General features: G+C 40.4%; 1 protein-coding gene across 2 annotated transcripts in view; it reads right to left on the reverse strand.

Annotated features, from left to right (window-relative positions):
- Nucleotides 1-13,670, reverse strand: part of GCLC (glutamate-cysteine ligase catalytic subunit) — a 51,228-nt gene that overhangs the window by 13,779 nt on the left and 23,779 nt on the right. For both annotated transcript variants that reach the window (XM_064287455.1, XM_010587031.3), the window contains exons 2-6: nt 11,603-11,715; nt 10,603-10,785; nt 7,006-7,119; nt 5,323-5,381; nt 5,092-5,225 (exon numbers count right to left, since the gene is read on the reverse strand). In XM_064287455.1, coding sequence (XP_064143525.1) covers nt 5,092-5,225; nt 5,323-5,381; nt 7,006-7,119; nt 10,603-10,785; nt 11,603-11,715 — 603 coding nt within the window. The remainder of the gene's footprint in view (nt 1-5,091; nt 5,226-5,322; nt 5,382-7,005; nt 7,120-10,602; nt 10,786-11,602; nt 11,716-13,670) is intronic.

Here is a 13,670-nt window from a genome sequence, read left to right on the forward strand (position 1 = left end):
TTGATGAAACATCTCAGTTGGTATTCCAACAATTCCTGAAGCCTTGTTTTTTGCCAGTGCCTTTGGAAATGGAAATAGCCAAGTATTTATAAACTTATTCATTGTGACCCCATCACTAAATTGTAAGCTTCATAAGGGCAGGGATCTGTCTCACCAGGCTCGTATTTTGAGGTATCCAAAACACTGTCTGGCACCTAATTGATGCTTAATAAATATTTATTAAATGAACAAGGGTATCTTGAAGGAAAACCCAAACCAGTTGCTGCTGAGTCAATTCCGACTCACAGTGACCCTACAGACCGTGTAGAGCTGCCCCATAGGGTTTCCAAGGAGCAGTTGGTGGATCTGAACTGCTGACCTCTTGGTTAGCAGCCAAGCTCTTAACCACTGCACCACCAGGGTGCCTCTTGGAGGAAAGAGGGTGCTAAAGAAGAGAACGGGGGGACAAAGGAAAATTTTGTATTTATAAAGGTGGTAAGATACTAGAAAAGCTGTGATCCTAAAGGCCAAATTTACATGGAACGAGACTGTCATTGTTAGTTGCAGTCTAGTCGATTCAGGCTCATGATGACCCCAGGTATGCAGAGCAGAACTGCTTCATAGGGTTTTCAAGGCTTGAACTTTTGGACGCAGACCACCAGGCCTGTCTTTGGACGTGCCTATGGGTGAGTCTGAATTGCCAACCTTTCAGCTAGTAGTCAAGCATTTAACTTGCACTACCTGGGGTGAGATTAGAAATATCTAAATGTTCCCTAAGTGTCCAGTGATGTATTATTTTAAACACGCACCTCTTAGTTTATTTAGGTCCCTTCTATGGTTACTCTTAGGTATTGTAACTCATGTTATTTTTGTTTTTTAAAAGATACTATGATTAACATTTTTTCTAGCCAGTTTTTTTGTTGGCTTCCTTTAGATGGCCTAGTACACACTAGACAATTCAAAGGGTAATCTTGGAAAAGCCAACCTTGAGAGTAGTATGTTAAGGAAACTGGCAACTGTACTTCAATAGTTCAGTCCCAAGGGTGAATCAGAGTCAAGTGACAGTTATTTTATACAAATTTAATAACTGGCTTCCTTACGCTAGAGCTGATATTTGTTTGTTGTTGTTAGGTGCTGTCAAGTTGGTTCTGACTCATAGTGAACCTATGTATAACAGAACCAAACACTGCCCGGTTCTGCACCATCCTCAGTCCTTGTATGTTTGATCCCATTGTTGCAGCCACTGTTTATCAATCCATCTTGCTGAGGGTCTTCTTTTTCAGTCTCGCCATCCTCACTTCTAAGGAGCATTCTGGCTTTACTTCTTTCAAGACAGATTTCTTCATTCTTCTGGCAGTCCATGGTATATTCAATATTCTTCACCATCACCATAATTCAAATGCATCAATTCTTCTTTGGTCTTCCTTATTCATTGTCCAGCTTTCGCATGCATATAAGCTGACTGAAAATACTATGGCTTGGGTCAGGTGTGCACCTTAGTCCTCAAGGTAGACATCCTTGCTTTTTAACACTTTAAAAAGATCTTTCACAGAAGATTTTCCCAATGCAATATGTCATTTTATTTCCTGACTGCTGCTTCTGTGAGTGTTGACTGTATATCCAAATAAAATGAAATCCTCGACAACTTCAATTTTCGTTTATCATGATGTCACTTATTGGTCCTGTCGTGAGGATTTCTATTTTCTTTATGTTGAGTTGTGATTCATACTGAAGGCTGTGGTCTTTGATCTTTATCAGTAAGTGCTTCGAGTCCTCTTCACTTTCAGCAAGCAAGGTTGTGTCATCTGCATATCGCAGATTGTTAACGAGTCTTGCTCTAATTCTCATGCCGTGTTCTTCATATAGTCCAGCTTCTCAGATTATTTGCTCAGCATACGGATTGAATAACTATAGTGAAAAGATACAACCCTGATTCATACCTTTCCTGATGTTAATGCAATCTCCCCTTCTTTTGTTGGAGCAACTACCTCTTGGTCTGTGTACAGGTTCCTCGTGAGCATAATTAAGTGTTCTGGAATTCCCATTCTTTGCAATGTTATCCATAATTTGTTATGACCCACATAGCTGAATACTTCTGCACAGTCAATAAAACACAGGTAAACATCCTTCTGGTATTCTCTGCTTTCAGCCAAGAGCCATCAGACATCAGCAATGATATCCCTGGTTTCATGTCCTCTTCTGAATCCGGCCTGATACAGATATCAAGATCAAGATACTAAATCAAATAGGATATCGCTACAGATGATGGCCTTAGGGGGAAAAAAAGAGCTTCTACACCTTCAAAAGCTATGAACATATGAACAATTTTGGCTTCTGGTATTCTTTTAGAGCATCATATAAGAGGAGAAGCAGTGTCACCAAGAAACTGATGAGGGATTAAAAAAAAAAAAAAGTATGAAAAACAAATGTGAAAAACCTAAATACCTAAAAGTTTCCTAGAGAGCAGTTTTGAAGTCACATGATTTTAAGGGGGAATAAAACCTATCATAACATGTCATGAACTTGCTGCTTACTAAATGATTCCTGAAAAGCCCCAAAAGAGTCAAGAATATGAATGTGGTTACCTTTTTACTTTGTACTCTTAAGTATTCTCTTAACAATAAAAATTATTGTAAAACTTATTTTTTTCTGCTTTACTGATAATCAGTTTCTAGAGGCCCATTTAAAAGACACAAAGCTGGGATTTCTGTGGTGATTTGTAGAATTCATCTCATTTGGCACACATTTTCCAATATCTGTGCTAACGATACCGTACAGAGTACTAAAACTGGAGTGCTGGACATACAGCTAAGAAATGGAAAACTTTAAGTCCGTGACAAAGTGTAAATTGCACAGAAAATTTTATCTACAGACAATAAAAGTGTTTATACCCACCATTAAGACACATTTGTTTATATAAATACAGAATTTCAAAGGAGAGAATACCCTGCTGGAACTCTGTTAAAGCAGCTGGGCTCTCCCTGGCAGAACACTCTGCTTTACTATTAAACCAAGAAAAGGCAATCGGTTGTCAAAGGGCACTGATACAATTTTAGAGTGAAGCACTGTTTAAGTTCTAGGGCTTAATGGTTCTCTTTAGAAATAGCTGTAATTAAGATAGGAAAGCAGATATGTCAAGTCAAAACGTCTCTTGTGACCATCTGTAAGGAAACTTACTGGCCTATGTTTGTTTGGAAGCCATGTATTTGATAGTATTTTTTTTTATTCTAAGTCATGAAATGCAGGAAAAAAAATCATCCACGGTCCTGTTATTTAAACACACTCAGTGTGGAAAAACCTGACTCTAGCACTGAATTTTGTGTATACACTTTTAAAAGTAAATAGAACACCAAGGTGTTTGTCCAAGAAGGTACATGTACATGCTGCAGCTGTTTGAGGGTGGAGGTGCTGGGTTTCTTGGCCTCTGTGTCGAAAGCCATCAGGCCAGAGGCCCAGTGGGGCCTAACCTGGTACACCAGGCTCTGTACTGCTCCAAGCCTCTAAAGACACTTTCTAATCAGCCCAGGTAATTAAAACTGAACAAAAATCTCCTTGGGCAATAACAAATAGTTCTTTGTTTTCTTTTTTGCCAAGTATCCTTTTAAGTTTATCATTTTCATTTACCCTTGTGTTATGGAAATTCTGGTGGCGTAGTGGCTAAAAGCTACGGCTGCTGACCAAAAAGGTCAGTAGTTTGAATCCACCATGTGCTCCCTGGAAACCCTATGAGGCTGTTCTACTCTGTCCTATAGGGTCGCTAGGAGTCGGAATCGACTTAACAGCAATGGGTTTTTTTAACAGGTTGTTACGGATTGGATTGTGTCCCCCCAAAATGCGTTTGTGTCAACTTGACTAGGCCGGTTCCCTATATTGTGTTTGTCCTCTATTTTGTGATCTGATGTTATTTATCCTATATGTTGCAAATCCTAACCTCTATGATGTTAATGAGGTAGGATCAGAGCCAGTTATGTTAATTAGGCAGGACACAATCTATAGCATTTGAGTTTTATAAAAAGAATGAAGCAGAGAGGAGAGGGACCTCATCACCACCAATGAAGAAGAGCCAGGGCTGGAGCATGTTCTTTGGACTCAGAGTCCCTGCACTGAGAAGCTCCTAGATCAGGGAAGATTGATAACAAGGATCTTTACCTAGAGCAGACAGAGAGAGAAACCCTTCCCCTTGATCTGTCAACCTGAATTTGGACTCCTAGCCTCCTAAACTGTGAGAAAATTAAAGCCATCCACTTGTGGTATTTCTGTTATAGCAGCACTATATAACTAAGACACCTTGCATGAACACTTTTATGAAAATGTATATTTTGTGCAACTCCTACACCTGTTTTAAAATGATTTTCATCAAATTAAGGATGAAAACAAGTACTTCTGTTAATAAGAGGAATGAATAAAATATTAGCTTAGGGTCAGATTTAGAAGGGACCATAAATGTAAACCCCTTTTTCTAACTGATGAGAAAAATGAGGCCAAAACAAGTGAGGGGAGTTGTCCAAATACCTGAGTAGTGACAGAGTGACAGAGAACCCACACCAGAATACAGGTTGTGCCCTGTCTGATGGGCTCTGTGCTCTCCCAGCTCAGGCCAGAGGCAAGGCAAACATGGGCTGCTAAATATTTATTTTTTTTATACCACTAGATGGCCTTCCATGAATATAAAAGTTTAAAGTCCAAATAATCCTTCCTCTGGGTCCCAACATTATTGGAGTACGTCCATCAGAGCTCATTTCCAGAAATAATGAGAGATTTGAGTGATGTTTACAACCTCAAAGCTAGACTGTCATCGGATGGCAGTAAAAATTCTGCATGTAGAAAACAGAAAAGAGACCACAGAATAGTATACATTTTACGTTAACAGCTATAAACTTTTCTGGTGAAATGCAAATTCTGTAAAAACCTCAGTCAAGACATAGCTTCCAATGAATTTATTAAAATAACTCTGTTGATTTTTAGAAAGGCACACCAGCTACCATTTTCAACCTGATTAAAATGTGTCTTTTTAAAAAGGAAACATATGTATATAACATATATGTATAAGGAGAAGTCTGCAAAAAGAAGCAAATAAGGACACTTTGTCTCCCTGTATATTCGAAACAATACCTGAAGACAGCAATTGCCCATCCCAAATCCCATGGCATCCATGTAAATATGATCGGGCTTAGAAGCCCTTGCTGCCTCATCATCCTCAGGAAATGCTTCGATAAATGGAGATGGTGTATTCTTGTCCTTAAATACTGCATTATTTAAAAAGAAAAAGGTAGTGATTGAGAGTCAAGGATTAAATAGCTCAACAAGATCTATCCCACCCCTGCCACCTCACTGTAGACTTACTCGGTACATTGATGACAACCTTTTCTCCTCTCCTATGCCGGATATTTCTCGTTAGGGTACTAAAATAGATAACCAAATGTCATAAATTGGTCACCTAAGAATCATCATGTAAAAGGAAAATTTAATCATATACAATCAGAATAAAATCCAGTGACCTCAAGCTAATTCTCTAAAACAACCCTACAGAAAATACATGTATATCAAGATACTCTGAGGCAAGTTTTTAAAAGAAGGCATTCCATTAATACCACTTCCTTGACTCTTGCTTGAAAATGTCATTCTCTCCCCTGCTCAAACCCTGCTGACTTACCAAAGTTCAGCGGTCCAGGGTCTGTCATGGTCTGGCTTCACTCCATGTTTCTAACACCTCCCATGTTAACTCCAAAGACTTTAGTCAAACTTCAGCCCTCACTTCTGCCCAGCATCCCTGGAGCCCCATTGCCTCGTTCCTCTGTTCTCACAACCTGCAGCATTAATACTTATCCTCTAGACCTGCGCTGTCTAATTTGGGAGCTACTAGCCACGTTGCAGCCATTAAGCACTTGACGTACGGTTAGGTCCTGATTAAAATGTGCTCTAAATGTAAAAGACACACTAGATTTTGAAGACTTAGTATAAAAATAAGTGAAATTTCCTATGAATAAATTTCCAATATTGATTACATGTTAAAACAATAATAGTTTGGACATACTGGGCTAAATAAAATATAACATGAAAGTTAGTTCCCCTGTATTTTACCTTTTTTAACGTGGCTACTAGAAAATTTAAAATTATGTCTGTGGCTTGCGTTATGTTTTCATTGGACAGTGCTGCTCTGGACTCAGCTTAAATACCACTTCTCTCATGAAGCCTGCTGAAATCCCCTCAGTCAGAGGCACCCCTCCCTTTCTCCATACAAGAAGGGTGTCTGGCACTACTATCTTTTGACACCTGTCATAATCTATCTCTTCTTGCAGCTGAATATCTTTATCCTTCCCTTAACACACTGCATTATTTAAAGTTGGGAACTTTGTCTATGAACCTGTCTCTCCAAAAAGACTTTGCACATAGCAGGTGTGCACATGCACTAAAGGAGTGAACACCAGAAGTCCCAAGGTGTGTAACCTAGGTCAGGAGCCTAGGTTTAGGATGATAAGTGAGCACCCAAGGTACAAAGCCAAGATCAGACTGGTTAGGGCCCTGAAGCAACTTAAAACCTAAGCATTAAACTACAAACCAACAGGCCTAGAAGTTAACAGAAGGTAGAGAGTACCCACTACACTTAGTGCTATATACACATTTTACCTTATTATCAACGTATATAGAGTGGGATGAATATACTATAGATACTAGTGGTGATTCAGAGAATGGAAAAACAAGGCAGGAATAACTAAGGGAAAGCTTGTCCGTACAGATATATACAGAACTAGGACCACAAATAATCTGCTCATTAAAGGGCAGGACACTAGCCAAGCTAATGGCTTTAGAATGACTTGGAAAATGGACAAGTCAAGCCTGGATGAAAGAAGCAATTACCAAGGAGCCCTGGGGTGCTGAGGATGTGAATACGTATGTTTGCTGTCTTCTCTGGCTAATTAGGAAAGGAGCCAGAATGCAGTAAATGCTCAAAAAGGAATATTACACACTCCGAGGGCACGGATCTGAGTGAGGTACATCCACATCTAAACACAAAACCATACTTACCTGAAGCGGGGGTGCTTGTTAATTGCTTCATCTGGAAAGAAGAGGGACTTGGAAGCTCCTCCTTCCACTGGGTTGGGTTTATACTCAGGCAGCGTGAACCCAGGACAGCCTAATCTACAACAAATTGCAGAACTAAATAGATGGGATTTGTTTTCAGGAATTAATTGTCTCTCACCATCACTGCACCTGTTAAAATACCTCATTTCTATTATTTCCCTTCTCAGAGGATCTGTGACACAAACATTTTGTAAATATTGCACCCTTTGCAACCACTCCCTTGCACTTTCGGTATCTGGCTCACCAAGACCCACTTTTACGATTCAAACCCTTTACCGACTTGATTAGAAAGTCCCATTCACTCAGTATCTACTGAACACTTACTACATCCTCCCGTCTCTTCAGGAGCTGACGTCTCAGTCACAACAGTTGTCTCAGGTTATTGGTTTCCCTCTACACAGCTTCTAAGGAGTCCTCCTTTACTAGCTCTAAATCCTTGGATTACCTTTGACCCCTGTACATCATCACCACTACCCCCGACTTGTTGACAGGCTTTATTAGAATCTGAAAACAATTAGAATTTGTTTCTTCTGGTCAACTCATTTAAGTCCCTTTAAGATTAAGTACTGTCTCTCCAGGTGAAGTCTGAAACCCAACCCTGTTACCCAACTTGACCTAAAGAAGAATTTTAATTCCAACACAGAAAAATGAAGCTCCATATTTGCACGTAAACGTAAAAGTTCAAATTCCAGATCACTTGCAATGACGCCACCAGTCCTTCCAGGTTAAGAATTTTAAGGTTGTTGTCAAGTGTACTGTGAAAGAACACACAAACAGTGAAAGCAAAACAAGGGAGGTCCTTGCCAGGATTTTAGATGGATGGTTGGAAACTTGCTTCAAGGCCAAGACTAACCCATGCCTTATTTTCAACCCTACGTTTTACAAAATAAAGTATTTGTTGGCAGCCCACATTGCCCTTGTAAATAACAACTGATTTTGCTGACCTTATCTGGGAACCTGTGCCCAGAGATAATAAGGGTTCCTGAGAACTCTTGCAGTTAAGTGCATTATTTATTGTGAGCCAGCAGTCTTAGTAAAAGTTATCTATGAGACTGCCTAACTTAAATATGGGGGATTCCTAGCTAAACAGAATCAAATGGGAATGTGCTTCCTTGACAGGGAGAAGGCAGAGTCAGAACTCGGGTCTTCAGACTCCTACAGCATTGCTTTTTTAGACTAGTGCTCTCCAGCAGAACCTTCTGCTAGGACAGGAATGTTTACCCGCACTGTTCAACACCAATATGATGGCAATAAGTACTTGAAATAAGGCTAGTGTGCTGAGGAACTGAAATTTTAATCTCATGTAATTTTAATTTAAATAGCCAGGTGACTACTGTTTTTTGAGACAGTAGCATTTTAAGACTAGAGTTTTGCCTCTTTACAGAGGGTAACAGAAATCACACTGTTTATACACTAAGATCCCAGAGCACTCCTTTCCCTCTTGATCCCATAATATACTAAAACTTTATCATTTACTATGATGTAAGGGGAGGCTTCTACCAACTAAATTGATAATTATTCTTGTTTGGTTTACAAGTCCCAAAATACCCTCCCATCCTAAAATATACAGCTGGGCTATTGTTTAAAATCAGATTTTTAGAGTAAAATTTATTTTCTTTCTCAACTCTCCCTTCATAATATCTTAATCAAAAGGAGCTAGATCTTTAAATAAAGACAACTTATTCCATATGAAGCCATTCTCAGTTAAGGTAAGAGGCACATTAAAAAACTAGTTGCTGTTGAGTCAACTCCAACTCATGACGACCCCATGTGTGTCCGAGTAGAACTAGCTACTTTTTCAGAAGTAGATCACCCGGCCTTTCTTCTGAGGAGCGTCCAAGAGGAACACTGTTTGCGGCCATCAAGTCGGCCCTTGACTCGTGATGGACAAATCCACAACAAAGAGTTGCACATTAGACAAATGTGATCCATAGGGTTTCTACTGGCTGATTTTCAATACATCACCAGGCCTTTCTTCCTAGTCCACCTTAGCCTGGAAGCTCCACTGAAATCTGCTCAGTATCACAGCAGCACACGAATCATTACTCTTCAGCAGGTGAGCCCCTGATCTGCCAAAACACCACCATATGCCTACTAAACTTTGTCTAATACTTTGGACACCATTCCAATCAACCTTCTGCAACCCTCCAAAACCTCTCGGCTATCCTTCTTACACTCTCTTTACACAACATCTCTTCTTCATAGCACAGCCCCAATTTTATATTAGACTTGTGGGCATCTGATTAACCTTTGTGTTCTCTACAAGATCATAAGCTCTATGGAGGTAAACACAGTTTTCACTCATGAGTAATTCCCAGACTGTCTGGGTCTGGCGTGGAGCAGCTCAAGTATCTGAGTAAATGGCAAAGAATCAAAGGTTTTTTTCCTCCTCCTTCAATCATTAACACAAAAGAAGAAGAAAACTTTCTTTAAAACGAACCTGTCCACTCTCACCTGGCTTCTTTTTTTTTTTTTTTTGCTTCTGGCCGGGAGAGGGAGGGTGGCCTGCACTAATGAAACACAGAAAATAAGAGATGCTTCTCTAAACACTTGATGATTAGCTTAAATATGGTCTCAACTATTTAGATGTTACACTGGTAATATAAAGAAATAAAATTCCCATGTAAGTATTCCTCTAAGATCAACGGTATGAATCTGACTACCCGTTTTCATTACAGACATTTATGGGGGCGGTGGGGCGGAGAGGCATACAAACAGTTCAGAGTGTCCTAGAGCATTGATACCAATCTCTGAAGCTCTTCTGAACTCCAAAGAGGTAAGCGTACTTATCACACAGATCTGACAGACACAGATAAACCAGATTTACAATCTGGCAGAACTGCATTCTTCCGTACAGTTTTCACATACAATGCCTTTAATATTTGTAGGCCTCATTCTAAGCTAAGAACACAGTTTCACTATATTTACTTTTATGTAGTTTCCGTCTTCACTAGATTTAATGACATTATCTCCAATTCTACATCTTTTTAGCATGACATCCAGATAAGACCTAACAACTCATCCTGTTCATAAGCTAACAGCATCAACAGTACATTGGGAACACTTACACCAGCTCCTCAGCAGGTGAGCCTCTGATCTGGCAAAACACCACCTCATGCAGTGGGTGCAAGCTCCTTTTGAAAGTGTGTGAGGAAGCAACCTTACCACCAAGTGAGGAGAGCACCTGGTGAGCAGCAGAGACACAGCTGCTCCTCAGAGGATCAGAAATGCTTGACAGACATGCTGCTCCCTGCCCCTTGTGTGGCAAACATTGTGGTCAGGAATCACTGTTTCCCATGAGCCCAGATGAGTGCTCTCAGCACAGTGCTCGGGGCAGCTGCCGCCCCCTACTGCCGCTGGCACAGAATATTTGCCTGCCAGCCAGTGCTGATGTGTTAGATGCTATCACAATGCTGCAGAAAGTATGAGCTATCTGTAAAGTATGAGAACTGCGGGGTGAAGTGCTTGGGTCACCATTTGCTCTCTTTATAACCTACAGCTTTGAAATATCTGCTGGGGCCTTTTAACACAGGAACAAACCTGGGAAATGAAGTTATAGTGCAAACAGCCTGATTTTCTTCTAATAGAGAAGTAGCTTCCTTCCGACGTTTTCTCATGTTGTCCTCAACTGTGTTGAACTCAGACATGGTTCCCCCATATGGCTGTCCAGGTGTCCCTTCAATCATGTAACTCCCATACTCTGGTCTCCAAAGGGTAGGATGGCTACACAGGAGAAAAGTTTAGTTTTCATCGGATTCTTTTGTTACTGTCTACTCAATTTTTAAAAGTGTTTTAAAAGTTGCTTAATCTTCAGAAACCATTAGGTGAAAATGGAGCTTCCTGAAGGCTGTTGATTTTCTATAGCTCTTCAACTATGAGTCCAAAATACTTAAAATAACTGAAAATGCACAACATGGTGCTCTCTGTCCAAGATAAGCCAATCCACTTTGCAGGAAAGGAAATACAGCTTTAAGTGCTCTTTTATTCAACGCCTGGCGTCCAAACTGAAATGCAGCCCCCCAAAATCTTGTGAGTGGCTGGGCCTGAGGAAAAGGAACTGGAGAGTACATGCCCCGCCACCTCTGCCTTCTTAAATGAAGAAATATACAAAAGTGTGGCAGCCAAACAAAACCCATCTGCAAGTTTTATCTGGCACCAAGGTTTGTGAGTTTCATAACGATTTGGCAAAAAAAAATTTTTTTTTTAACTCTTAACAACAGCAAACAGACTTTTACATTGAGCTCACTGTTCTAAGTACTTTAATACATTAATGTATTTAATACCAACCCTATGAGGTAGGTACTATTACTACCCCTACTTTACAAATAAGGAAACTGAGGCACAGTTTCAAAGCAACTTACCCAAGGTCACCCAGCTATCGAGAGGAAGAATCGGAATTGGCACACAGGCAGCTTAAAACCACAGCTCACACTTTTAACTGCTATTCTATCCTGCCTCCTGTAAATCTGAGAAAACATTCTATCCCAGTAACTCTAACACTTTCAGAAACAGGAAAACAATCTTCAGTACATCAGCTTACTTTGGGTTTGTCCTTTCCCCTTTTTCTTGTAGAGTTTCAAGAACTTCTTCTCCAGACAGGACCAACTGGACTTTTTTATTTTCATGATCAAAAGATACCAACATGTATTCCACCTATCGAAAATAAAGGAGAGAGAGGCACATTAACACTTTCCCAGATTCATACTCAGTGTGACCTTTAAGAGGAAAAAAAAAAAGGCAGGGAAATGTGATGGTCGGAAAGCATCCACGGGCTAACTCGAGAGACAGCAACATTTGCTTATACTAGCATATATAATAACTGTTTGTTTGCATAATATGAAAACCGGCAGAAGGTACTCCATCAATAGCGACACTGTTTGAGGACAAGAACGCTTGCTCCTCAACTCCTTCTTTCCCCTATTCTGTTTAATAACCAAAACCAAACCCACGGCCGTAGAGTCCATCCCAACTCATAGTGACCCTACAGGAGAGAGTACGACTGCCCCACAGGGTTTCCAAGGCTGTAAATCTTTACAGGAGCAGCCTGCCACATCTTTCTCCTGCGGAGCAGCTGGCGGGTTCGAACCGCAAACCTGTTGGGCTGTAGCCAAGCACTTTAACCGCTGCGCCAGCAGGGCTCCTTATTCTACTTAATATCCCACAGAAAGGTCAAGATGCCAATTTTGACAAATCGTACTTCAAAAGTGTTTCAAAGCAAAGATCCTGTAAATAACAGTTTCAAAAATAATTTGCATTTTAAAATTTATCCCCTCAATTGGCTTAGTATACTTTTAAGAAAATAGTTATCAAGGCATTCTAACCAAGGCAGATTATCCTTACTTGCAGATTCTTTAATAATCCTACTACAGATCCCACTAGAGTCAAATCATAATCATAAATACAAGAATGTGAGGTTATTTTACGTTTTAACAATTCAATTTTGGTTTATCAAGGATAATTTAAGACAATTTCCCTCTCCTAAAAACATAAAATTTACAATTCAGGGTGCACTAGTGTACTTACAATACTGGGTGGAATTCTGATAAAAATCAAGTGTTAAATACAAAAGTAAGACTTTTCTGAACAGTACAACTAGAACTTGGTTTGGTTTTCACTGAAATCGCACACTTTAAATTGTGATGTTGTTATTGGCAGCTGCCTTCGAGATGGCCTGACTCATGGCAACCCCCGTGCACAAAAGAATGAAACTGCCTGGTTCTGCACCATCCCCGTGACTGGCTGAAGATCAGGTGGCTGCGATCCACAGGGTTTTCACTGGCTGATTTTTAGAAGTAGATCCTCAGGCATTTCTTCCTAGTCCGTCCTAAACCTGGAAGCACCACTGAAACCTGTACAGCATCGTAGCGAGGTGTAAGCCTCCACCAGGTGGACGGTGGCGGCAGCACATGAGGTGCAGTGGCTGGAAATCAAACCCAGGTCTCCTGCACAGAAGGCAGGAATTCTACCATTGACCCACCAATGCCCCCTTAAATCATGACTCTTGGGTAAATAGTGAAGATTACGAATTACTGTTTGTGACTGAAATAAAAACATTATCACTCATGGGTATGTGAGAAGGTATAGAACTGGATTATTCAGGCAAACACTTAATACGACCCTTTGCACAAGCTACTAAGGCAGTTACTGTGTAGAAGAGGCGGCAAACTGATGCCCCACAAGGCAAACCAGTTCGCAGATGTATTTTGTTTGGCTTGTAGTAGTATTAAAAGCAAAAAAAAAAAAAAAAAAAGGCAGCCAACAGTATACCCACTATCTCCCTGACATTCACATGTAAATCCTGATTTCCAGCCTTAAAAACAAACATATGCCCAGCAGCCGTGTGTGTGGGGGCGGGGGGAGGGTGCGTGTGCTCTGGCCTACAGTGACCCCTACTCACCCCATGTCTGCACAAGTGCTGGAATTTATGTTTACTTATATGTACCTGCCTGGTTTTGGAAGGCATTTGGGTCAGCCACCCCTATCACGGAAACCATAACATTCAAGAGATTGTTTTAACACCCTTCAGCTAAGAGATGTAATTATAAAGGGGAAAACACAGTTACTAACCAAAGGAGATAGCCTGGCAGGTTTCAGCAATAAGAAAAAAA

The sequence above is a fragment of the Loxodonta africana genome, chromosome 1 (assembly GCF_030014295.1).
Source record: "Loxodonta africana isolate mLoxAfr1 chromosome 1, mLoxAfr1.hap2, whole genome shotgun sequence".
In the NCBI taxonomy this organism is placed as follows: Eukaryota; Metazoa; Chordata; class Mammalia; order Proboscidea; family Elephantidae; genus Loxodonta; species Loxodonta africana.